The sequence below is a fragment of the Rhinopithecus roxellana genome, chromosome 11 (assembly GCF_007565055.1).
Source record: "Rhinopithecus roxellana isolate Shanxi Qingling chromosome 11, ASM756505v1, whole genome shotgun sequence".
Taxonomy (NCBI): Eukaryota; Metazoa; Chordata; class Mammalia; order Primates; family Cercopithecidae; genus Rhinopithecus; species Rhinopithecus roxellana.
In genome coordinates, this window is record NC_044559.1 from 2,610,870 (window position 1) to 2,638,539 (window position 27,670).

Sequence of the window (27,670 nt, forward strand, 5' to 3'; positions counted from 1 at the left end):
ATGCAGTTTGTATATCAGTTTCTCAAAAATCCTCTTTTATGTGCCCTGCACAGTTGTATGTACACAGGGGAGGGCCTGGCAGGGAGCCTTCGCTAAATGCTATATGTCATAGATCATCTGGTTCTTGTGGGGTGTGTGTGTCAGAATCACATGGGGAACACTTTCAGTGGGTAGGGGCCTGGGCTCAACCTGGGGAGTCCGAGGCGCCAGGTGCGGGGCAGGAGGAGCTGGGCACTGCACTTGTGCTTTGGCTGAGCTCCCGCTGACTCTGGGGGGGAGCTTGGTGACATTCTTCATGGTCCACAGGCCCTTGTTCAGAAATAACTGTATTCTCATTTAGGAGAGCTTTGAGGCAGTTGGAAAGCATTGTTGGTAAGGATGTTGAGGCTTGAGAATGTAATGCTTTTTTCTCTACTTTGGGCCACACTCAGCAAATAATTGCCTCTGGGATATATCCCCAACCTGTGCCCACCCTGATCAGGGAAACACAGTCGGGAGTTCAGAAATGGACTCTTCAGTAGGCGGTGCCTGAGTCTCCTCAGATGACCTGGTGCATTGGGCTAAGCTGCTAAACACACAGCCTGAAGTGGATTTGAGTTGGTTCCTCTGAATGGTTTGAAGGCTCCCTCACCACCTTTCAGCACTTCTGATGAGTCCCTGTTTTTTATTGTAAAAGTATGATGATAATAAGATGAAAAAATGACCTCTATTTTTTATTTTCTACATGTCATTCCAGTCTTTGGTTCTGTGAATACACATGTTTACATGGTTATAATCATGGCCCCTCCAGTTAATTGGTTTGCCCACAGTCTTACTGTGAAGTAGAGCTGAGATTTTAAGTTGGCTGGGCCCTCTACATACTTGTGTTTCCTTCCCTTTGTGGGATTGAGTAGAAGGTGCAATATTTAGGTATGACCACAGGGTGGTGCCAAGAATCAACACATAGCTGCCCCCACCTCCATTGGACTGGAAATCAAACCAAAAACCTAAGCCTGTGATCTGGGAATTGGATGAGGATATGGGGAGATGGCTCAGGAGTATGGAAGACCTGGCAAGTATGGTGTGGATGGGGATTGAATTTACTTCATGGTCTCGTGTAACCTGAATCTGTAGTCTTGATGTCTGTTGATACAATTGGTTTTTAATACAGTTTTGATCCTAAAGGTTTTCCTCGTGCCCTATTTTTTACCTTTTTTGTATGAGTAACTTTGAGATGTAAAGGGCTGATAAAGATTCCATTGATTGTGTAAATCTTACAGAATGTCTTCTAATAGTCTGTGAGACGTAATCTTCTGTGAAGATAATACTCTTCATTGTCCTTCCCCTGAGCACTGGGCCTCTGTGGCCAGGGCCCCATTGGATCCTGGCTTGGGAGGGTTGGGTTGTGCACATCCACTGTTCTGAGGAGGGAGCTCTCAGCATTTCAGATGCTGAGGGGTCAAGCCAAGTAGGATGACTGTTACGAAGAGAGTCTTGTGGATTTGGAACGTTGAGGCCTTGAGGGCCTGAGCAAGGGTGGCATTAAGTGGGGTTGGGGGCGGGGACGGGGGTGGTGCACAAGAACAACGATGGCTGACATGTTTGAATGCGTACCTCTTAGTGGTTCCTGTGGTTCTTCTTGTTACATAGGTTAATTTGTTTAATCCTTACAGCTACCCAGGAGATAGGACTTTGAGCCCAGAGAGATGAAGTCATTTGCTCAAGGTAGCAGTCAGTGGAAGGGCTTGAGAAGGAGAAGGGTTCTGAAGGTGGTTTGGGACACATGAGAGTGATCTCACAGCTTGGTTTGCTGCAGCAGACTCGGACAAGCATTGCTTCAGTGCCTGGTTTCTCCCTCCATTTGATGGGGGCCAACTCCACCCCATTGTCCCATTCCTATCCTGAAATGCTTCTAAAGGCAGTGCCCTGAGAACCACCACCCTCCCAGCCTGTTTCCATTTTATTGTCTTCCGAGAACCTCTTCCTTCTGTCTAGCACCTGTTTGTACTGGGATTGTCCTGTCTGTCCTTAATTTGGATCCTGGTTTGTACCCGATGAGGATTTAGCAATTTTAGGCTGTGCTTCAGCAAAGGCCAACTGACAATATGGAGGTTGACTTGATCGTGCCTTTTTTTTAAAAGCCCAAATTAAGGAGAAAAAACAAAACTCTCCCAAAATCTGAGTTTAGTAAAAGTTTAAGATTTTACCCAGAAACCTAAATATAATGATTTTAAGAATGTTCTTAACTTCTCTGAGAGGTCATTTTTCTCAAGAAATAAGCCTGGCCGGGCACAATGGCTCATACCAGTAAACCCATCACTTTTGGAGGCTAAGGCAGGAGGATTGCTTGAGCTCAAGAGTTCGAGACCAGCCTGAGCAACATGGTGAAACCCCACCTCTACAAAAAGTAGAAAAAGTTACCTGGGTGTGGTGGTGTGCGCCTGTAGTCCCAGCTACCCACAAGACTGAGGCGGGTGGATCACTTGAGCCTGGGAGGAAAAAAAAAAAAAAAAAAAGAAAGAAAGATGCCTATGTTCTTTTCTTTTTTTTAGGAATCTGTAAGTTGAAAGAAAAAGTTACGCTCTTAAAACCTATTTATGCCTAGTGTTCCATTATTGTGTGGGAGTTACTTATACCCTACTGCTCAGTGTCATTGCTAAGGTCTGATTTTTCACACATGTCTACCTCCTGAGGGTGCATGTTATCACGTGGTACACAGAGTTAGTTACTGCTGCAGATACTGGCATGCTGGGAGCTTGTCAAAAGTGATGTGAGTTTTCAGAAACATTTTTGAGAAAGTATCCAAAGACAGGTACATATAACTTTATTGCACTACATCCTATACTAGTAATTTTTAAAAAATAACTTCTCTATTAGTTATGCTATTGTGTGGTAAAAATAAAATACAGAAAGTATTATTATTATTGTTGCATTAGTTATGGGTTTGGCATTTTTCATGTTCCATTTTTGGAACACTAGGCAAAACCACTACCACTAGGACTAATAATACCTTTTTTCCGTTTTAGTCCCAAGATGCCTCGAACACTAAGTTTACATGAAATAACTGACCTTTTAGAGACAGATGACAGCATAGAAGCAAGTGCTATAGTGATACAACCACCTGAAAATGCTACAGCACCTGTTTCTGATGAGGAATCAGGAGATGAAGAAGGTGGAACAATAAATAATCTGCCAGGTTCTTTGTTGCACACAGCTGCGTATCTTATTCAAGATGGCTCTGATGCTGAGTCTGACTCAGATGATCCCTCATACGCACCTAAAGATGACTCTCCTGACGAAGTTCCATCTGTGTCTACTGTGCAGCAACCTCCACCATCAAGGAGGAGGAAAATGACAAAAATTGTTTGCAAATGGAAAAAAGCTGACCTAACCGTACAACCTGTAGCAGGTAGAGTTACAGCACCACCAAACGATTTCTTCACCGAAATGAGAACTCCCACAGAAATTCTTGAACTTTTTCTTGATGACGAGGTCATTGAACTCATTGTCAAGTACTCCAACTTATATGCTCACAGTAAAGGTGTACATCTTGGCTTGACTAGCTCTGAATTCAAATGTTTTCTGGGAATTATTTTTCTGAGTGGTTATGTTTCAGTTCCTAGAAGGCGTATGTTTTGGGAACAAAGAACAGATGTGCATAATGTACTGGTTAGTGCTGCCATGAGACGTGACCGATTTGAAACTATATTTTCTAATTTGCATGTTGCTGACAATGCAAATTTGGATCCAGTGGACAAATTTTCCAAATTGCGACCTCTCATAAGCAAACTCAATGAGAGATGCATGAAATTTGTTCCAAATGAAACCTATTTCAGCTTTGATGAATTCATGGTTCCTTATTTTGGTCGTCATGGGTGCAAACAGTTTATTCGGGGAAAGCCCATTCGGTTTGGCTATAAGTTTTGGTGTGGTGCCACCTGTCTGGGCTACATTTGCTGGTTTCAGCCGTATCAGGGTAAAAACCCAAATACTAAACATGAGGAATATGGTGTTGGTGCGTCACTTGTCCTTCAGTTTAGTGAGGCACTTACAGAGGCACACCCTGGACAATACCATTTTGTATTCAATAACTTTTTCACCAGTATTGCACTTCTTGATAAGCTCAGTTCAATGGGACATCAGGCAACAGGTACAGTGAGAAAGGATCACATTGACAAAGTTCCATTGGAATCAGATGTAGCTTTAAAGAAAAAAGAAAGAGGCACATTTGATTATCGAATTGATGGCAAAGGCAATATTGTCTGCAGATGGAATGATAACAGTGTTGTCACTGTTGCCTCATCTGGTGCTGGTATCCATCCCCTGTGTCTTGTCAGTCGTTATTCCCAGAAATTGAAAAAGAAGATCCAAGTTCAGCAGCCAAACATCATCAAAGTGTATAACCAATTCATGGGAGGCGTAGACAGAGCTGATGAAAACATTGATAAGTATCGGGCCTCAATCCGTGGAAAGAAATGGTATTCAAGCCCTCTTTTGTTCTGTTTCGAATTGGTCTTACAAAATGCTTGGCAATTGCATAAAACATATGATGAGAAACCAGTGGATTTTCTGGAGTTTCGTCGACGTGTGGTATGCCATTATCTGGAGACCCATGGTCATCCTCCAGAACCTGGCCAAAAAGGAAGACCTCAGAAGCGTAACATTGACTCCCGTTATGATGGCATAAATCATGTGATAGTCAAACAGGGAAAGCAAACGCGGTGCGCTGAATGTCATAAGAACACCACTTTTCGATGTGAAAAATGTGGTGTTGCCTTACATGTGAAGTGTTCCATTGAATATCACACTGAATAGCAGGTGTCACCACCTCCTGAGACAAGAAACATAATTTTATACATTATGTACAGTGGTTTTGCCTAGTGTTCCAATTTTGGAACGTCACGTAACAATGGAACATAATAAATTTTTTTATCTTCAAATTTTTGTTCCTTGAATTTTTCTAGGTAACATATGAATTTAATGCAAAAATTCAAAAAATTGTAACCTTAGACATAAATGGGTTAAAGATGTTTTCTTAGAGAGCACATTGGCTTCTTTTAAATAACAAAGCTGAGACACAAATGAAGACTAATTTTGCTTCCTGCTCTGCACACCTTTCATTTTTGGCTCTGGGCATAATTGTCTGCATCAGTCTTAATTTACTCCATGAGATCTGCACTCCTAACTGGGGGTATTTCATCTGCTCAGATGTGCCAATTAAGTTTACCCAGATAGACCATAAAAAGGCAGATAAGAAAAGTAAAACACCAAGTATCTCAATTTAGCAAATTAGACTAATCGGTAAGGGATTCTTAGCTGTCTGAAATAGAAAGCCTATCATACTACAGAATGCAAACTATATTAAATACCCAGCTTGGTGCCTGAATATATTTTTAAAAATCAAATTGTACTAATTGTGCCTCTGTTGTTGGATTTCTTAAATGGATATTGCAATAGGTAGAGAATGATCCTGAGGTTGAAATGTCACTCTATTAAGAATGATTTAACTGTGTTGATACACAGCTTTTTCCTTACAAACAGTGCAGATTTAAACTGCTCTGTGTACAGTGACCCTTGCAACATAAAAATATTACAGAAGAGCAATAAGATATGTTTTGAAATTTGAGCACCACGATAGGTGACTTCCTTGAAGTTTTGGAGACAGCATGTTTTATTAGTATGATCTTGGGCTACTAATATTTGACAATTCCCATTAATATGTGTATTCTGTCCTTTTTGTGTGTTGATATGGGCATTTGTGTACATTGATTTGTTTAGTATAAAATGTATATTACATGATTGTTCAGCCTAGATTATATATAGTTCGAAGAAGTGGTAAACTGATTTTACTGTTACTTGGAAGAGTTTGCAGGGGTGTAGTGAAAAGTGAGTTTTGACTTACCTTGCACAGTATTAAGGTGAGGAAGGAATCATGTTATTGTACAAAAATGAAGGCAGTCTTTCCCTTCTTTAAACCTTAGTCCTGATATTTTTTAAGACAACATATGGTTTGAAGTTTTAGAATTTGGTTTGTTCTTGTGCAATTGCTTTCGTTCTGTGGCAGTTAAAGAGGACCCTTCCTCTGGCACTGTGAGAAAAGGAGTGGTACTAGGGAGTTTGGAAAATACTTTTTGAAGACAGTATTATGTAACAGATAGAAATATAGACTCTAGAACCTGATTATCTGGGTTTGAATCTTTTCTTTAACTCATTGGTAATCTTGGACAGCTTCCTTTCTTTCTCCCTGTCTGCTTTAACTGTTAAAAAAAAAAAGAGAGAGAGAGAGAGAATAACAATAACAATAGTATTGATATGGTTTGGCTTTCTGTCCCCACCCAGATCTCATCTTGAATTGTAATCCCCACGTGTCAAGGGAGGAACCTGATGGGAAGTGACTGGATAATGGGGGCAGTTTCCCCCATGCTGTTTTCACGACAGTTAGTTTTTATGAGAGCTTATGGTTTTAAAAGTGGGAGTTTTTCCTGTGTTTACACTCACTTCTTCCTGCCACCTTGTGAAGAAGGTGCCCTTCACCTTCCACCATGATTGTAAGTTTCCTGAGGCCTCCCCAGCCATGCCGAACTGTGCTCGGGTATTTCTTTATAGCAGTGTGAAAATGGACTCATACATACAGTATCTTCCTCATTAGGTTGTAAAGATTAAATGAATTAATAAATGTGAAATACTTAAAATAGTGCCCAGTGCCCAGTATCACTATCAGTCATAATTACTATCTGTTTTCTGACCTAATTAAAAAATATGTACGTATGTGTATATATGTAATCTCAAAACAAAACTTGTCCAGAGCTAGCTGACTTTCCTTAAGGAGGCAGTATATAGCATACGAGTTAGACACCACGGGCCATGGAGTGAGTGCCAGAGCCTTGCCGGATAGCTCTGAGGTCTTGTTTGTCCACTCACAAGATGGGGTAAGATGGGGATCACAGCAGTACCTTCTTCATGGGTGATGATATGTGTAAGATATTTGGCATACATCAGGCACTCAGTAAATATTAGCTATTCTTGTTACACGCCCACTAGCTAAAAGTTATGACAGATTCCACCAAGGCAGTAAGATGCTTGAAATGAGGGTCTGTGAGAACCATGAAGGAGAGTATATAAATACTGATATGAAAATGTGACCTTTCACAAGTAAAGGCAGTTTAACAATTGATAGCACAGGTTGACATCCCTAGTCTGAAAATCCAAAATCTGAAAATGTTTTAGCAACCTGATGCCACAAGTGGAAAATTCCATATTTGACCTCATATGTTGGGTCTCAGTCAAAACACAGTCAAAACTTTGTTTCATGCACAAAATACTGTATAACATTACCTTCAGTCTGTGTGTATAAGTTATGAAACATAATGAATGAATATGAAACATAAATGAATTCATGTTTAGTCTTGGGTCCCATCCCAACATATCTCATTGTGTATACACACAAATATTCCAAAATCCAAAACACTTCTTGTCCCAAGCATTTTGGATAAGGACTGTTCAACCTATCATAGGCATAGCAAAATCATTAACTGTTACAAACTTTGTTTTATTGATGTTATGCTTTTGGTACCTTTTATACATTTTTAAAAATAAGCTTAAGGCCCACTTAATGATAAAATATCTATAAAAATATAAGTACGGTATCAATATTGGGAAGAAATATAATTATTTCTCCTTTGAACACACTAGGGGGCACTAGACATCTGTCTAGGGGACAAACCGTGCACCATGCCCCTTGGTTCTAAGTGTAGTTAGGTCAAGATTGTGGTGTGGTTTCTCACAGTTGTATTCTGAGGTAGATGTACCAGATTCTTCTCTTGTACCTCTTCTGTGTCTTCTCTTTTGGCTTGATTTCCAGCCTCCTTGCTGTCCTGGATGATAGGATGTCCTGACTGGAATGTCCTGCCGATCTTGACTGACCAGTATGGAGTGAACTAGCATGACAGTCTTCTATGCTTGGGGGTTGAACTGAGCTGCTGCTGGCCTAAGATTGCAATAGGTGTTTTGACATTTGCTATTTTTTATTCCCATTTAACCTGCAATTAATTAAAATTTCTCAATCTTTTTGTGTAATCTGCCAACTGTTACAGCATCTGAAATTTATGTAGTCAAAAGTATAATGTACATACATTATTTCATTTAGTCCTCATAAAAAGTCATTATTTGGCTCATTTTGTGGTGGAGGAGGCAGATTCAATAATGTTACATTATGTTTTCTACAGTTCAGGCCTCCCCTTACTAGTTAAAGGCCTGTAATGCACCTCTTTTGCCTACATTTAGTTTTCACTTATCTGTGATTATCTTAAATCTGTGTCTGTTGCTGGGTTCTCCTCTAGTGGCCACCACTGGAGCCCGACAGGGGCTTTAGGAGTTAGAAAATGCCTTGATGGGTCGGGAATGTTGGCTAACGCCTGCAATCCTAGCACTTTGGAAGGCAAGGCAGGCAGATCACTTGAGGTCAGTTTGAGACCAGCTTGGCCGACATGGCAAAACCCCATCTACACCAAAAAATACAAAAATCAGCCGGACATGGTGGTGCACGCCTGTAGTCCTAGCTACTCTGGAGGCTGAGGCACAAGGATTGCTTGAATCTGGAAAGTGGAAGTTGCAGTGAGCTGAGATCGTGCCACCGCCCTCCAGCTGAGGTGACAGAGTGAGACTTTGTCTCAAAAAAAAGAAAAAGAAAAAAATAAGATGAACAACACACTTAACTTTGTTTTATTTGGGTGCAGCTGTGACTTTTACATGTATATATTAAAGAAACAAATGAAAGTAGGAACATCAAAAACACTATTTCCTTCCTAATAATGTAAATACAGTTTAAGGCTAGACTTTTTTCCTGTCATAAGAATTCTTTCATAAGAAGGTGCTTCTTTTGCCCAGCCTTTCCCACCTGGTCCTGGGGAAGCTTGGGACCAAACTCAGGGCTCCTGGTTCTTCCTGTCAGCTGGCGTGCAGAAACCAGGCTCCTTACTGTCACCTGCTGGTGATGAACCCAAACAATGGAGCTCAGACTTATATCACACAATTTTTTATTTATTTACCTTTTTATTGTTCAAAATAATGAGCTTTCCTTCTCCTTATCTCTTTTTTTTTTGTTATAAGATTCTAAATTAAGAACTTCTCTGATGTTGCAGCCACCCTCGTTGTGGTTCATTTTTTTGTAGTGAACCTTAACCATTTTTATCCAGTGGACAGAGCTAGGAGCAGTGCTTTAAAGTCATATGGGTAGAAGGAGTAGGAAATGCAGCAAGAGGTAGGCTCTAAATGAGATAGAACAGAAAGTTTCCAGAACCCATTTCTGGATGACCCCTTTTGACCATTTTCAAGCCATGCTTTCTGTGTCTTCCTTTTCCCTAACCCAATTATAAACTTCATTCATTCATTCAGCACTTACTGCCTGCCATGAGGAGGCATTATACCAGTCTCTAGTGCTATAAAAATGGCTAAGACAGTGTCTGTCCCCAGGTGGCTTCCAGTCCAGTGGAGGACACTGGTATGGATTTCACAGTATGCTACACTTGATGGGCACTGTAGTAGAGATCCCAGGTGTGTCCAAGATGTCACGGAATTGGGAGGGCCCTTAGAAGACAGGACGCCTAAGTCTGGCTGGTCATGGGAGGTTTCTATGAGTGGAGGTGCTGCGTGAGTGAGGGTATGAAAGGTCTGCTGAATGTGTGGATATGTGTGTTAGGGGAAGGATTTGGGGACAGTACAGGAATGCAGGTGCACAGAGATGAGGAGGCTGCATACATGGTATGGCACAGTGGTAGCTAGCTGTGTCTTTCCACTTACTTTGAACATCCTCAGAATGCTGAAAATTCTTCTAAAATAAATTAAATGACAGTAACTAGCTTTCAGGGTTCCATTGACAAGGCACCCTAATAGGTTACAACTGGAGGAAGCATTGTTCCTAGTATTGTTCAACTGGTTGTGCTGGGTCTGAGTTGCTTCTGACAGATGATTATTGCAGTCTCAGCCCCAGGCCTCGCAGCCTGGGCCAGATTCTCATTCCTGCATGAATGTAGGGAAACCAGGGAGTGTTTTCTCTGTCTGCATCTGACTGGAATTTTAGGTTTATGTTTGTTCCCAGCTTCTCTTGTAATTGGCTGCCAGTGGAGTTGACAGCAGGCTGAATCTGGCAGTTGTGTGAGGAGCTAGAAACACAGCCAGTGAACACCATGCCTACCACTTCGTTTTATGTGGCTGCAGCTGTGACTATTACGTGTGTGGATTTTTTAAAATGAGAGAATGGAGAACATGAAAAAGTTATTTGTTTTCTAAAAGGGTAAATATTGGACTATTTACTGCTCCCTTCTGCTTTTTCTCAGTTAACTGGTCTACTTATTGAAATAACAGAATTTAGACATTTTAAGGTCATTTCTAATTTTTAAGATTTCAGCTTACTTGGCGCAGATCTTAATTCTTACCCACTCCCTACCAATTTTAAGTCAATCTGTATCTATTTTTGTTACTATCACGTAAAGGACTGCCATACTTAATGGCGGTTTACTATTTACAAATTTGTGACAGAATTTTTAAATTAAGATATTCCAACAGGTACCATCTGAAGACTAGGTGTCTTTACTCCTATGGTGAACACATTATTCATAATAATTTACTGAGCATCCATTTGATGAGCTATCACAGTTTCTGTTCAGGTATACATGTTCAGATAGTTCTGTTAAACAGAGTACATTGCAATATGCACATTGTATTGGACCACATATGTAACCTGTTTTCTCTTCTTTCAGTGAACATAATAATAGTATCTGCTGCAGGGTTGTCGTGAGGATTTCAGAAAATGTGTGTGGTTATATATAATACTATATCAGTTTATTAAGCACTTCCTAATCTAGGTTCTGTGCTAAGGTGCTTTATATGCGACACCTTATTTAATCCTTCCCAGAACCCAGTGAAGTAGGTGCTGCTGTTCTCCCCATCTCACAGTGGAGGAAACTTAGATGCTGACGAAGTTAAGTTACTTGCTGAGGGTTCATGAGCTAGTAAATGGCACCAGGATTTGACTACAGCCAGTCTGAGCTCAGACTTTTGTGCCTGGGCCTGCACTTCTGCATCCTTTACATCTGCTGGCCAGACAGACTGCTCAGCCTGCCAGACTACAGGACAGGCTGGTTAGACATGTTAAAGAGAGCACCTTAAAGTCTCTTGGCAGCATCTGGGATGGGGAAGGCATGTTTCTGTGTATGTGCAGATGAACTTGGTTCTCCCCCTTACCCTAGTGCGCTGTGGTATACTTGTCGGCCCCACCTTCAGCTGTGCTGCTTCAGTGGACCCTTATCAGATGGTCAGGTCTATTTTGGCTATAAGTCACATGAAGAAGTATTGCTTATGTAACAGAAGAATCTCTTCGCCTCTCTGTATGCGTGTGGTTTTATAACCATGGTATTTTCTGTCTTTAATATGTGTATAATTCTACTGGGGCGATTTGTCTTCACAATGATACAAATACTTGTAGGCAATAATGATTTTCCCCACCACTTTTAGTCATCCTTTAGCCAAACTGAATAAATGTTTGGCCCTTTTCATCGTTCTTTATGAAGCGGAAGGCACTAGAATACAATCGTTTCTGTAGTGGCTTATGTGGTTTCCTAGGTGCTGAGTTCTGTGGTGACAAGATGCCTATATATTTTAGGAGGGAGGGAGGGGGAGGAAGCTGAATCTTGTCGATGCAGAGTGATGTGGTGGGAAATTTAACAGCCACAAAGATCGACTGGCTAGGTCTAAGGAAATGGTCATCATATATCAATGAAGTTTAAAAAGTGATACCCTGTATGTAAAATATTTAATGACCTTATTGTGCCAGACTTCTAAAGGCAATATATTCTGGTGTTTTTATTTCTCCTTCTTTAAAATTATCTTGGAGAAATTGCAAAGTGAAGTATGTTTAAGTGGCTGTGATTCTTCCAAGGTTTATGTTATCCACAAGTTTACTAAATACAAGTATCCTTTGTTATGCAGAAGTTTGACTCTGAGTTCATAGTTTTGATACTGAGGACTCTCTCATTATGTAAACTGCTCGATTGCTGAATTACAGAGTGAGTAGCAAGAATTCAGATATGTGTATCAGGAAAGTATATCTGTTCAGTTTCTAAGTTTTGATAGTAAGGGATACCTATATGCCAGGGCTTCTTGGCTTTGACATTATTGACATTTGAGACTTGATAACTTTTTACTGGGGGATTTGGGGGCTGTCCTGTGTGCTGTAGGATGTTTAGCAGCATACCTGGACTCACATGCAAGATGCCAGTAGTAGTATATCCTCCCGACTCCTTCCACAGTCGTAACAACCAAGAATATCATATCTCCAGGCATTGTCAGATTACCCCAGGGTGGGGTTGAAGGGACAGAATTGCTCTCTGTCAAGAACGGTTGTTGTACACCATTGCATTTAACTAAATTTGTAAATAACATGAAACCCAGAAGACTCACAACCACCTAGAGATACTTCATTTTGTCCATCGCACGGTGATAATTTTTAAGGAAGAAAAATACCAGTGGAGAAGAAGAGATTGCCTTTAGAAGTTAAGCACAAAAAGGACATTAAGTTTTTATATAAAAAGAGTATCACTTATTAAACTATTGTCAGATGATAGCTATTTCCTTGACTTGGCCATATACTGCCTCTTCCATTTGCTGTTCTTCTCTGGAAATGACCAACAGTACTTCATTGATCTTATTTATAGGTCCTTTACTACCGTGCAGTGCAATTTCAGATCACCAGTTCTTATTGATCACAAGTAAATTTTAGCTAGCCCTTCCTTTTGTTACCTTGAAGAGTTGAAATTTTCAACAAGGCAAGGGTTTATCAGAGGATGTGCTTTAAGGCCCACCAGCAGCTACTCAGATACTAGTATTGGGCTCTGTGCTGGTTTTGTAGTGGACAACACACCATACCTCTGGCCAGGCAGCATGTGTAGTATTGCCCTTTCATTTTCCCTTGCCTTGCCTCAGACATTCTCTCTTACTCTTGCATAGTCAGTGGCAGATAAATGCTGTATATGTGTTGCTGCTCTTACTTCCTGTGAGTTTTTTTTTTGTTATAGTTTGAAAGCATTTCTCTGTAGTATTGTTTTATTCCATTTCCACCATTTTGTGAAATTCAGAGCATCAGTTGCACCATGCCAAATGAAAAAAGTCATCTTTTTATTTTGAAAGTGAATAGAATTTGAGGCTTTTTTTTTTTTCCCACTCATGACAACTAGGGTCCATTATAGTTATATAAATGCAAAATTAGTCTTGTTAAATGGGTACACCTTCTCCATAACCTTGGTGTGTTGCTAAGACTTTCAGATATTTAGATGAAATATATTTCCTTGTGAAATATAAGTCTTCGCCTTATTTTATATCTGAAAGTATATTACTAAATTTGTAACTTAGATTTTATTCAGTGAACACATATTTTTGAGTGGTAGCACTATCAGTGCTTATATATTGCTGATGCCTCTTCCCCCAGTTAAGTAATCAGTAATGTGAACCTGATTCAGTGATTTTTGACCCAAAATTTGCTTTATGTTTAAGGTACTTTGTTGTTTTATGCTGTGATTATCATATCTTTAGCACAGAAACAGTAATTATAAATAAAATCTATTTTTTGTTACATAGTATTGCTGTTGTGAAGACACTCAATTATATTGAAATTTTTACTGAATCTTTTCTAGAACTAATTTCATGTATTACGAACTAACAGAGAAATTTTCCCTTAGGGTATGCCAGAAGAGGAGAAAGTAGTTTTGATAATGAAATGAGACCTTAAAGAAATATTTCTAGAGCAGCTGTAATAATTTACATAAGAAATGAATTGAGATGGCTGGAGAGAAGAATTTTTTTTCCTCTTTGAATATCCATGTTTTGGGTAATAATGGCAGCATTAACCTAAGAGACCATTCTAATTTGCCTGTTTTTTCTTGTACATTATCAGGAGCTATCTTTTTAAATCTATCTTGTGATCAAAATAATGGAAATACGGTTTTTATTTTTATGGTAGGAGATGGAATAAACTGAGACTGCAGGACAAAGAGAAACGTCTGAAGCTGGAGGACGATTCTGAGGAAAGCGATGCTGAATTTGATGAAGGTTTTAAAGTGCCAGGTTTTCTGTTCAAAAAGCTTTTTAAGTATGTACCATGTGTTCTTTCCTTTCTATTTGCTGTCAAGCCATTATGTACAAATTAACATTTTAGGAATTACATAGTAGTTACCTGTGGGCCCTGAAGGTACTTGCAGCAATTTATTGCAAAAACAGATACTGTCAAATGAAATTATAGCCACGTGCTGTTCATTAAAATTGGATGATAATAAATTGACTAAAGTGTACATTGGGTATGTTTGTAAACTGATGAATCTATATGGACCTGTCTCAGCAGACTAAAAGCAACACATTTAAAAGCCATCTATGTTGAATAATTTTTTGTTCTTAGTAATTTTAAGGTGCCAGACTCCTAATTTCTTAAAATCAGATTAATAGGAAGAGTTGCATATTAAAATCAATATTGGGAAGGATTTTTTTTTCTTATATGTGGGAATAAAAAACTTTTGAGATGTTTTGAGTGTCTTATATTGTACCTGAGGGTATAATATTTTTGAGCTGACCAAATGTGCATCTGAATATTTTATGTAGGATGTCATTCTAATGCCAAAAGAGAAGATATGGGCAACACCTTGACGATTAAGTTGCTATCTGAAGCCAGGTTTCATGTGTCAGTGGCCAAGCACTGGAGATGACCGGATGCTGCCTGATAGATGCGTGCATGTCATCTCTAAGGGCTGGCCGGTCTCCCGTGATGAATGTAAATACTGAGGAACATTTTCAGTCTCATCACTCCTGGGATTTACTTAACAAGATAATTTAGGAAGCCTTCTTAGATGCATATAGGAAGTTAAACCATTACGTAGCTTCTTTCTGTCTCTTTTGTGTAATCAATTTGTAGTTGGGAGCAGGATGCAAAGTTCTTTCTTTGAGATGATTAAGTTTAGTCTCCTTTATAGATTCAGTTGTCAGCCATGCCCTAAACTTGTGGAAGAAGTCTACTTAAAAACAGCATGCTCTTTATATTTTCTCCCAAAGAGCTTATATTACAGTTTTAATTTTTCTCTCCATGGGGAAGTGGAGAGAGAAGAGTAGTTATTTTATCCCACTAAACATTATAGAAAGCCAAACTCTGAAGATGTGAAGTGACTTGATGTGATTGCTTTAACTGGACAGAGGAACAGCCATGCAGAAGTTGAAATCCGAATCTGTAGTAATATTTGCAGAGAGGTAGTTGCTTTGTTTATTGCTTCTCCCAAATGAAAATTAACTATGGAAAGGTAAATAAAGGCCACATTTATTGGCAACTCTTTTTGTTTTCTCTAAAGTGATTGTTTATTAAGAAACAAGCCAAATACCATCAGTGTTGTACTAGCAAAAGGAATACCCAAATTATAGATTAAATTGATTTAAAAAAGACAGGATGCTTCTGTGTATGTGTAGTAAGTGATTTGGCAAATATCCTCAAGGATTAAGTTGAGTCTGCATTTTTGTATAAATGTCAGATTTTCTAGCAAAGATATTTCACAATTAATAGAACTAAACTTTGCTTACTAAAAGTATTTAGGATTCAGTATATTGACAAAACTCTATAGTAGTTAATATAAATAATATTTGTTTTTTAAAAATTAGTCTTAATTGCACATTCCTGGAAAGTATTGTGTTTTTTAATCTGTGCAAAAACAGGATTTTAAATATTTTGTAAATGTCATAAAACTTCTGTTCATTTTCTTTTGCTGTATGAAAAAAAAATAACAGGATCGATAGTCTTCATTTTTCTTTTACGATTACATTTTAGCGGGGCCAATTTAATTTTAAACTGTAGATATATTTTTTACTGTATTTACTGCATTCTATGGAATTGAATTAACAGGGTATAGAGTTGCACACAAGGGAGTCAGAAGGTACAATTAGCCATTTAAGTACTATTTTCTGCAAGATAATGTTTAACACTTAAATTTCTGTTTTGAAAGTTTGCCCAGCAAGTACATTTTTCTATCTAATTTAGCAGTCAAATGACAAACTTCAATCTTTTGAGCTTACCTTCAGCCACACTAGTAAATGCAATCTTGGGTTAGTGTGGCAATGCCAGTGCACACCAATTATCTGTGGTCACATAGTGATGCCTCAGTCTCAAGGGATAGCAGAATAAATTTTTTTATGTTGTATATTTACAAAAATCTTTAACTGTCCCTAAAAAGTAATTTTCATATGCCTTTCAAAAATTTTGAAAACTAGATTCTATAGTATGTTTTTATTTAAACTATGTAATTGGTTTACACTGTTTATTATTAGGAAGGTAAAGCAGTAAAACCAAAGTCAGTTAGTGGCACAGCTGAAGCCTGAGTCAGGCCGCTTACTCCTCATCTCGCAATACCAGCTATGTATACCATCTACCAGCTGTATGGCTAGTGCTTTTAATCTGCAAGTGAATTTCCTTTAAATACCATCTGAGGGCCTTCATGTGTTGTGTGGAAAGAAAGAGCCACTCTTTGCTATCTTTGTAACTATCCCTAGTTGTTAGGGATCCTGCTGGAGATACGACTTACGTGTCGCCTAGTAAGATATTTTTTTTAATGTCATTTTCTTAGTGCTGTTCATCTTCTTGTAAACACATTCACATGCTGTTTGAAAGCCCTCAAAGATTAGATTTGTAGATGAGGAAACATCCAGCACATTGTATGCTGCCTCTCCTGGGCTGTACAGGATCTAGTTGTCTTAACCCCCTCTCAGATTCCTTCTGAGAGATCCCCTCTCAGGGATCCTATGCTATTTACCATTCCTTTAATAATTTCTCAATTGCTCCTCTCCATACTCTCCCACTTTAATTAAGTTGATGAGCCCCAAGCAAAAAGAGTTGTTGGACTCATGTAGGATGGAGGCAGTGTGGTGTAGGAATAATACACTAGAATAATCACTGGGAGATTTTGTTCCCTGACTGGAGGAGCTGGTCCCATGGTGGTTCTGTATCTCATCAAAAAGAGGTCAATTGACTAGAATTTAGTGATTCTGGAAACTAATTGCACATCAGTTTTTTTGGAGAGCTTTTTGCAGTATGTCTTTTTCAAAAGTTGAGATTATTCTAGTGTAGCCAGTTCATGAACCAACTTTTGTTCTAAATCAGGGTTTCTCGACCTTGACACAATTGACGTCTAGGGCTAAATAATTTGTTGCTGTGGGGACTGTCCTGTGCAGTATCAGATATTGAGCAGCTTCTCTGGCCTCTACTATTGCACTTCTCCAGTTGTAACAAAAATGTCTTTAGACATTGCCAAATGTCCCATAGGGAGAAAAATTACCCCTGGCTGACAGCTATTGGTCTAGATCATTTCCAGAATCACTTTGGAAACGTACAGTTCTGGATTTCAGCTCTGGCTTGCTCATTTTTTTCTAGCAATGTGACCTTTGGCACGTTACTTAACCATTCTGAGCTTTTGTTTCCTAGTGGTAAAGTGTGCTGATAATCTCCTTTGTGCAGGTTGATTGTGAGGCTGTGTCCAAACCACCTGGCCTGTGCCTCCTCAGCAGCCAGCTCCTTAAGTGGTAGCCATTATTCTCTGATTATATACCACATATTTTTGGAATTTGTCCTTCTTCCCAAATTGAACGATCTTGTATCTGTACTAGACTTCATCATGTTTTGATTTTTAGTCCTTTTCTCCAAGGTGCATATCCAGTGTGTGTATTATAATTAGCAAACTTAATAAGCAGCAAAATTCTCATTCAGAGTTTTCATTATGTAATAGGTAATAATGGAACAGCTAGAGTCAGACTTCTAGAATTGCTTTGCAAAATACTGGGAGAAAGTTAATTATGATATATTTACCAAGAGGAGATTAAATAAAACCAGTTAAATGAGCTGAAGTCCAAAATGAGATTTTAGGTAGACATACCAGGTACCAGATAGTAAATATTTGGGCAACAAAACAACAAAACCATCTTCTTTTAAAATGGGTAGCCCATTAGCCTTGATGTTTTCTTTGAAAAAAAAATCCTTTATCTTGCATCATCTTTTTATTTATTTATTAGAGATGGGATCTCACTCTGTTGCCCAGTTTGGAATCCGGTGGTGCAATCATGGTTCACTGTAGTCTCATCCTTCATGGCTCAAGCAGTCCTCTCACCTTAGCCTCCTAAGTAGCTGGGACCACAGGCATGTGCCACCACTCCAGGCTAATTTTTTTTTTTTTCTGGTAGAGATGAGGTCTCACTATGTTGCCCAGGCTGGTCTTGAACTCCTGAGCTTAAGTGATCCTCCAGCCTCGGCTTCCCAAAGTGTTGGGATTTACAGGCATGAGCCACCTCATCTAACGCATCATCTTTTAATTCAAGTGGTATTTGCTTTAGATTTTGTAACTTGGGATATAATCTTCATACCATTCCCTGTTGTTAAGTGTTTCTTCCACTCTCGGTAAATTTTTTTGTATTTTTCTTTTTTTAACTTTATTTTTAGGTTTTAGATTAAACATATCATTGATGGAGAAAGAAAAATATCAACTTCTACTTTTTGTGGGGCGGGGGGTGGTTTAAATTATTTCTCTTTGGCCCGTATTCCTTATTTAAAATCTTAATAGCTATGATCTTTTTGTACCTATAGTAAACTCCCTTAATCAATTTCTGCTTTGAAATATTAAAAAGACCTTTTGTATTGTTGAGTCTTTAAACTGTTCTTTTTTGCATCTGCTATGACAGAATCATCTGTTATGTCCTAATTTTGAGAGCAGCCCTATTATTCAGACTTGTTTATGGCCTTAAAATTTAGTTTTTTCTATTAAAAGATAATATGATTACCAAGTGACTTTTCAACAGTATAAGCTGTAGGTTGTGGTGTTCTCTGTCTGGCTTTTTTGATGCTATTCAGATTGAAAAATAAACATTAGTGCCTCTTTTTTGTAGAAAAATTAATGGAACTTTATGAAAAATGTTTGGGAGTTTTTCCCCCAGAAAGTGAGTAAAAAATAGTAAGTTTATGCTTGTTTAGGAAGCTATTTCTAATGTTGAAAACAAAGGAAATAGTCTCTAATTACCCCATCTATCAGTTTAATTAGAAATGTGTTAACGTTTTGTAAAGAAAAATTTGTGATTTTATGCCTAGGTGATCAAAAATGTATGACCTTATAAATATAATACTCATGTAAAACACACATCCCGCATGTTTCTCTGACTGGTACTAGAACCTAGCCAAATGATTAATTCATGAGTACTTTCTGTTATGATCTGTATTATCCACCATTTGCCATTTTCTCTTTTCTTGTTGGTGTTTGTTGTTGTAGGTACCAGCAGACAGGTGTTAGGTGGCTGTGGGAATTGCACTGCCAGCAGGCAGGAGGAATTCTGGGAGACGAAATGGGATTGGGCAAGACCATCCAGATAATTGCCTTCTTGGCAGGTCTGAGCTACAGCAAGATCAGGACGCGTGGTTCAAATTACAGGCAAGTGCTCCTCTGCAGACTGTCAGTCTGTGGAGCTCAATTAATATTTCATCAGATGTATTGCTGTGGAGGAGGGTCTTTTGAATTATTGATGATATTTCAATTACAATATTCCTTTAATTCTTTTAGTGGGGGACATCAAAGGAAAAATTTTACGAGACAATGGAGCTGTAGGGCAGGAGAAATTAAACATGTAACACTTTTAATGAATTCCAGGCATTGATGCTTCATTTTGCAGATGAGCCCCACTAGATATTTTGGGTCAATACGATGTCTAAGGTTAGCTTCTACAAATGGATTGTTTACAAACTCAATTATGTTAATATCAATAGTTTACACAATATGGAATTTTAAATTAGACATAATACCTTTAGTTCCATTTATTAAATTTTGCATTAAAATAGTTGTTCTGGCAGGAGACCAGGTGAGCATTACAGTAAGTACAAAGTCTATTCATGGGGAGAGTTGGAGCTTTGAAGAAGCCATTCTCCCTAATTTCCTTTATAATGAGTGTGCATGATAGCATTTCTAGATAGCTTGCTTTCTCTTTTGTTTTTGAATGAAGTTACTTGTCTGATCCCTGTGCTTTCTGCCTTTCCCAATCTGTGAACTTTATGTAATAAATTCTAAGGCCAAAACCTAAGTGACTACCTAAAATGGTAGAAAACTATGTTTAGATGTTAATCTTTCTTCTCTTTAGAAATTTAAATAAACTATTAAGGCTTTTGTATTCCAGAAGAATAAGCATTTAATCTATTTGGTGTGGTAGGACTGAAATACTTTATTTTGAAAGAAAGTACTATGAGCACTTCCATATTTAAACTGTAAATTGACTTTACAGAAATCGGTATTGGTAAAAATATTGGTAGGTAAATTATGTAGGATATTTCATCATATTGAACCCAGATAAGTCCAAGCTCCTTGTGTTTCAGGGCTTATGTAAAGAGTAAGAGCAAGGTATTTGCTAGAGGGGTGTGCCCTGGAAACCTCAGACACTCACTACATATGATTTGGAGATAACCTTTACAATAGTGTCAGTGTGCCTGAAGTCAGCAAGTGCCCAAAGTTCTTCCTACACTCCAGCTCATCAGCAGCAAAATGCTTAGTAGAGAGCCAAATATGAACCATAAACTGAGTCAAGATCATGTTTCTTTAGTCTCCAGAGTTTAGTGTTTTGTTTTTATTTCTTACTCTTTTCGTTAAGTTAGCAGATCAATACTTCTGTGAGGAGTGTTTGGAGTTTTAGAATATTTTAGAACCCCAGTTGCATTTATATAGATGTAGGAAGGGGAAGAAAACACTTGGAGATTTTTAAATGCTAAACGTTTTGTTGTTGTTGTTACAAGGAAGTTATATTGAAGCAGGGGATCTTTTCAAAATATGAGAATTCTATTACATTTTGCTTGGAAGCATGTGAAAACATTCCAGATCTAAGGAAAAGTTGAAGTTGAAAGTGGGCATTTAGTGTTGTCTTATCTATGACTTTATTTTTTTAATATGCTTTTTCTGTTTCAAATAAAATGCTTTTTCTGTTTCAAATAAGCTCTTTGGTTGGCTTGTTTTCTGCAACTCTATTGGGTGCTTTTGGTAACTAGACTACCCCAAACTCCTCCAAATAGTTTCTAGGACTCTTTCTTTCCTTAAATGGTTTCTGGGATTTTCTTATTTCCCATTTCTTTTCTTTGCTTCCCTTCCTGTTATCATCAAACTTACGTGGAGTCTAATGCTCGGGTCCTGGGAAACCTGAAGTCATCCCTGCAGTGTAGTTTTGATCTAAAAATTAAAACATGTTCTCTTGGGTGGTGACAATCCTACTAAGAATGAAGTCAAGGCTAATAATGAACAGCAGCTGTAATCAATTAACTATCAATGCTTATATCCTCTTCTCTATAATGAAATAACGTGGCATATTGGACTACATCCCAGATTGTCTTTATTAAGATGGTATTGGTGGAAGTGGCTTGTGAGAATGTGGTGCTGCACCACAAACACCTGGGCTCCTCATGAGTGGAAGTTTACAGAGGAGTGTGGTCCCCTCCGTTCATATGTACCAGGGCGGACTGGACCACATCTTCCTAACAACTTTATAACACATCCTCCTCTGGAACCAGATGAATTTGGGAGTTCTCTATATTTATGTCTTACAGAAAAATAGCTCTTAAGGTCAAATGAAGTTCTGTGTGAGCTGTTATTGCCTCATTGGCTATGTATATTTCCTGTGAACTCTTACAAACTGTAGAGGGGCCCTAATTTGAGATGATTTTAGTGTTGCAATTTTAAGGACCATGAACATTGAAGTAGAAACAGTGTCTCTGTGGTACCAAGAAACTTCATGGTAAAAGAAGTTTGATTTGTTGTTTTTTAAAAATGTGTTTTGTATGTGTGTTTCTAGAAGACAGAGAAGCATATTACATATGGTTAATAAACATCTATATGGTTGCTGTATTCCCCGTTCATAATAGATAACGCCACCTTCTTTTCACTTTGCCGTTCATATTATAATGATAGGCCCCTCAATCTTACAATGAAAAGGAAATAAATTGACTTTTCAAACTTCAGTTAATTTTTTAAAGTCTTGGATATCATTTTGTTAATTTATAATGTTATTAAATTTAATACTTTCAAGGATAAATATTTTACTTTGTTGTTCCTGGTAAGTTCTGGGTATGACTAGCAGATTTCCATCTTGCAGGTTGATATATTTGACCATGGAGCTATTGGCTTGCCCTAAATTTATTAGGTAATCAATGGTAATCAGAGATTAAAGGAATTGTAGTCTGTTTGGTAATTGATGCTAATCACTGTAGTACACTTAGCCATTACTCAAGTTCATCTCACTGGAATTAGGGGTTAAGAAAGGGTGGTTCAGTTGACGATGTGACTGTTAATGGAGTTGATTGTCCTGCTGTGGTCCAGCAACAATCTAGGTCTGCTTCTAGATCTCAACTCAGCATGAAAATCTCCAAATTTTTCTACTAGAGGGAAAATGGCAGAAATTAAAGGGCATCATGATAATGCCAGATAGATGTTCAGCCAGAAGAATATACTAGCCTTAAATAACAAAATGTGAGTCATCAATGTAGCAGTTTGCAGAAGGCGTATTATAAAAAAGAAAAAAATACTGTATAACCTGAAAAAACATATACATGTATTTATGCTTATTTGAATGTGAGTTTGTTGTAAAAATCTTTTAGACAGCTTTTGATTGGTTGTTTCCTAATCCCTGCTAAGTGCATATTGATGATAACTCTTTTATTCCCCTTGGAGGACAGAAAGAAGCTGGTGCATTTAATCCTTTTAGAAAGGCTTGCTGCCACGGAAGGGGCCAGGGCAGAGTCCCACTCTCCTCAGGGAGCTCGAGGGGTGCCTAGAGAGGCCCTGCCTTGGTGAGGAGCATAGCTTAGAAACTCTGTAGGAAGAGTGTCGGAGTCTCCTGTAGCCTCTGGCTTCTTGTAGTCTGACCCTTTCCACCCAGTTGAAGGGCAGGGACAGTGGTGACTGTAGCTGGAGGCAGGGAGGGTTTCAAAGTAGACATAGGTATTTTGTCACGTTGGAGTATAAGTGTAGGCCTCATTTAAGTTAGGGCTTGACCAAAGTTTCGTTATTTTTCTATAGAACTACAGATTATTTTTCAGTTGTGTAGTAGATGATTTTTAATATTTCAAGCAATGTATGATTTACTCTTTAGTTATTTGTAAAAGTTGTATTTTGTTTGTTCGTGTTGAGACAGAGTCTCGCTCTCGTCGCCCAGGCTGGAGTGCAGTGGTGCAGTCTCAGCTCACTGCAACCTCCGCCTCCCGGATTCAAGCAATTCTCATGCTTCAGCGTCCCAAGCAGCTGGGATTACAGACACTCACCACCACACTCGGCTAATTTTTGTAGTTTAGGTAGAGATGGGGGGTTTTTTTTTGTTTTTTGTTTTTGTTTTTGTTTCTGTTTTTTTGAGACGGAGTCTCGCTCTGTCGCCCAGGCTGGAGTGCAGTGGCCGGATCTCAGCTCACTGCAAGCTCTGCCTCCCGGGTTCACGCCATTCTCCTGCCTCAGCCTCCTGAGTAGCTGGGACTACAGGCGCCCGCCACCTCGCCCGGCTAGTTTTTTGTATTTTTTAGTAGAGACGGGGTTTCACCATGTTGGCCAGGCTGGTCTCGAACTCCTGACTTCAGGTGATCCACCTGCCTTGGCCTCCCAAAGTGATGGGATTACAGGCGTGAGCCACTGCACCCAGCCAAAAATTGTTTTAAGTTCAGGAATCATTTATTTCTGAGCTCTAGTAAGGAAACAAAATCACTTATGATTCCCCAACTCTGAAATAATCTCTTTTAGCATGTTGATATATTTTCTTCCAATCTTAAAAAATGTTTTAATTTAATAAAGCCAGTATTCATTAATTGCTTCCCATTAGGTAGGCATTGAGATCATTTGAAGAAGAGATTCTCTCTCCTCTCACAGAGTTTAGGAAGGATCTCATACAAGTACAGTAAAGGTGATTTGTGTTACGACAGGGTTAATGTGGAGTGCACTAAGGAAGAGTCCTTAACTTGTTTACAGAGAAAGGGACAGGGAAGGCTTTGTTGAGGAAGCTAGAGATCTGAATGTTGAGTAGAAGGTAGCTGGAGGGGTAAGAGGGTAACCACGACAAGGTGAAGGTCAATTGGAGGAAGGGAAGACTGTTCAGGCTGTTGGGCTGCTGGCCACAGGAGCAAGTGTTAGGATAGTGGCAGTGAGAGGTAAGGCAGGAGAGCCGAGCAGAGGTCAGTCTTTGTTGCCTCGTAGGCCAAATCCAGGTGTTTAATCTCTGTCCCAAGAGCAGTGGGCAGCCATTGGAGGCTATGAAGTGAGGGGATGAGGAATTCAAATTTTACTGTTTGAAATAATCATCCTTGAAGATGCAATAACCCAGATGAGAGAGGAGAGTGGCTGGAACTGGCATAGTAACAGTGTAGGCGGAGAGACACTGTGACTGAAAGGATTCAGGAGGTAAAAATGATGTGAACTCAGTGTAGGTTGCTCATGGTGGACAGCAAGCAGGTCTGCTCAAGGATAAGGCCTAGGTTTCTGATTTGGGCACCTGGACAGTGGGAGACAGTTCTGTCCATTGGTTTGGAAGCACAGGGATGGGAGACAGCCAGGCAAGGGAGGATGGTGTGTAGTGCTATGGGGATATCGGCAGTGGGATATCGGCAGTGAGATATCTAGTGTGTGGTGGCTTGGAGTTCAGAATAGTGAACTCCAAATCTAGGCTGGAGACCTAGATTTGGCATTACCAGCATCTAGAATTGAAATTGTGGGAATTAGTGAGATAGAATGGGGATAGTGTATACAGTGGAGTAATGTATGTGCATTTGGCTTCACACAGTCAACATCTTTGTGGGGCAGGAAAAGGTAGTGGAGGGGAGGGATGACAATGTGCAGAGTGCAGTGACTCTGTTCCAGGTGTGTGAAAGGCAGGCATGTGGTCCTGTGATGCCCTCAGTCAGTCCCAGTTTTTAGTTGCCTCTTGTAACATGAGCTGAGTGTTGTTGAAGAGGTTGCCATGGTTAGTTTTGACTTCTGCTTGATTTTCATCTTATGCACTGACTGGCACCCAACCTCCAGCAAGACTGAAGATAAATTGGCTATAGTAATGGGAGCATTGCTTGTGGAGATAAAAGCCCAAGAGCTTAGCTAAAGGGATTGGTCTCAAACAAGAAAAGGGACACTTGTCCCATTGTCCCAGAAGGGCAGGAGGAGTGCAGATGTGGACAGGGAATACAGTGTAGGATGTATCGGGATATTTGACTGCACCTAAGTGAAACCTGGCCTCAAATTGGGTTAAACATTCACAAATGTATGGTACACCTAGAAACCTGCAGAGGGGGAGGCTGTGGACACAGCGTGATCAGCAGTTCAATGATGTCTTCAGGGACCCAGATACTTTAATTTTTGCCTAAGGCCAGGTCTCCTTGTAATCATTAGATCTCCTTACCACTGTAACCCAGTGACCATTGGTCTGTACATGTAGCTAGGAAGACCAGGAGAGAAAAGTCTCTCCCAACCTAGAATGTAATTCTTCCTTACAAAGTTGGTCAGTCTTGCCAGGCCAGCTTCATGGACTAGTGAGAGTTTCAGGGGAGTACCATGCACTGACAGGTTATAGATGAGTCAAGATTCCTGCTCCTGAGCCAGGCAGTGGTCAGAGTCCCATAAACTGTGTGTCTGTGGGAAGGAAGAAGGAGGGGCACCTGCAGAAATCTGATTCTTCAGGAAAAAGAGAGAGGGGAATAGATGTTGAGACAATGGCCACAACCAGTTTCTCCACCTATACCTATGTCTAAGGAAATTGGGATAATTTAATAATTATTTTTAAAAAATAATAAATAATTTTTAAAAATTATGATGAACATTTTTCTAGTTTATTAACTTCTTTAAAATGATTTTAATAGTTGTGTGATATTCCATCTTACTTAACAGAATCTTACAGTATTTTCTGTATGGTCCTGTTTTAAGCACTTTATAGATGTTAACTGATTTAATCTTCTTAATAACCCTATAAGTTCAATACTGTTATTATTCCCGTTTGAAAATGAAAAACTGAGGTTTCCAGAGGTTAAATAGTGTGCCCGAGATCATACAATGTGTGCAGAGCTGGGATTCAGATCCAGGCAGTGCCCCTAACCCCTGGCCCATGCTTTTTAAAGAAATGGGATAGTTCATTCAGCTTCCCTCTTCTCTATGGACATAGGTAGCGCCCACTTTTTCTGCAGTAAAAAGAATGCTCCAGTGTGTATCCCATTGTATAAATGTTTGTATTGGGATTGCTGGGTCAATGCATGAGTGCCGTTAAGGCTCTTGATTTTGCTGCCCAGCCACCTGCCCACACAGCAGTGCTAGCTCGTACTCGGTTGGTGTGGGCTTCCCAGGAGAGAACACCCACTGGGATGCTCCTCCATGATGCTGTTGTGGTGTGGAGGAGCAGGCAGGGTGGTGTAGTGAGGACAGGCTGCAGTAAGTGAAGACTGGCTGCTAGGCAGCCCTCTGTCCCCTGGTAGCCGTGTCACCTGTGACATGCCAGCCTTCTGAGCCCGCATCAGTGGAGCATTTCTGGCCTGCTTGCTTCGTAGGGCAGTGAGATTGAAATTCTGTGGGTTGAAAACTCTTGGTAGACTATAAAGCTTCAGACAAATTTAGGATCCTGTTATGTTCACTTAGGTTAAGATACACTTCACTAATGTATAAAAACTTCACTAATCTGTAGTAGAAGGGAAAAGAAGAGTATTTTTGTTAAATAATATTTGTTTGATTTTCTTTTATGTTACTATAGATGTTATATCTCTTAATATATTATTTAGTGTTTTCTCTTACCACCTACATCCACGAATTAATGGGATTATAGAGATTTTACTTACTGGGTTTTAACCTCAGTAACTTTTTCTTAAAGAAAATATCAATAAATTTCCATAGTTAGCATTTTTTTTTGAACTGAGTTTTTTGTTTGTTGTTTTGGGGGATCTTTTGAGCAGCTGATGACTGTATATGCTCTTTCATGGTTGTTTTCTTCTTGGACGTTTGGATGCAGGTTTGAGGGGTTGGGTCCAACTGTAATTGTCTGTCCAACAACAGTGATGCATCAGTGGGTGAAGGAATTTCACACGTGGTGGCCTCCATTCAGAGTGGCAATTCTACATGAAACCGGTTCCTATACCCACAAAAAGGTAACATAATATTTCAATACCTTTTTGTTTTGTTTTAATGCCCTCCATTTTACATATTTGGTTTTTCTCTGATCCATGTGTTTCTCAAATGTATATTCCTGTTTTTTTCTGTGCATTTAAAGTTATTTTATTATTGACTTACTTTAGAGCTCTGTGTTTTCAGAACAGTTATGAATATAGGTCTTATTGTTCCAACAGTCTGTGGTGGTGGTGTGACATGTCTGTTGTCCAGCGAAATATGAATCGTCTCAGACAGGGCACAAGCCTGGTGGCGCAGGTGGCTGCGTCCAGTAAGGAGAGACTTTGGGCATTAGCAGCTTTAAACAGTTTTAGGAAAGTGGATACGGAAGTAGAATAACAACTCTTAATTGGTAAATGCATTTGTTAATATGCATTTAAAATCTGTTTTTGATGAATGAAAGAAGAAACTTTCCATTTTGAGAATTTCCCAAGTATTGTTGCTTTTTAGTTGTGTTTTGTTCCCCGAATCCTTGATCGTCATGTATTGACAGTTGT

General features: G+C 39.2%; 1 protein-coding gene across 6 annotated transcripts in view; it reads left to right on the plus strand.

Annotated features, from left to right (window-relative positions):
• Positions 1 to 27,670, plus strand: part of ERCC6 (ERCC excision repair 6, chromatin remodeling factor) — an 80,577-nt gene that overhangs the window by 18,713 nt on the left and 34,194 nt on the right. For 3 of the 6 annotated variants that reach the window (XM_030940800.1, XM_030940804.1, XM_030940801.1), the window contains 4 exons: positions 3,006 to 4,457; positions 13,991 to 14,119; positions 19,305 to 19,463; positions 27,019 to 27,154. In XM_030940800.1, coding sequence (XP_030796660.1) covers positions 3,006 to 4,457; positions 13,991 to 14,119; positions 19,305 to 19,463; positions 27,019 to 27,154 — 1,876 coding nt within the window. Of the gene's footprint in view, positions 1 to 3,005; positions 5,011 to 13,990; positions 14,120 to 19,304; positions 19,464 to 27,018; positions 27,155 to 27,670 lie in introns of those variants that run through there. The other 3 variants (XM_010382848.2, XM_030940802.1, XM_010382847.2) reach the window with 3 other exon arrangements.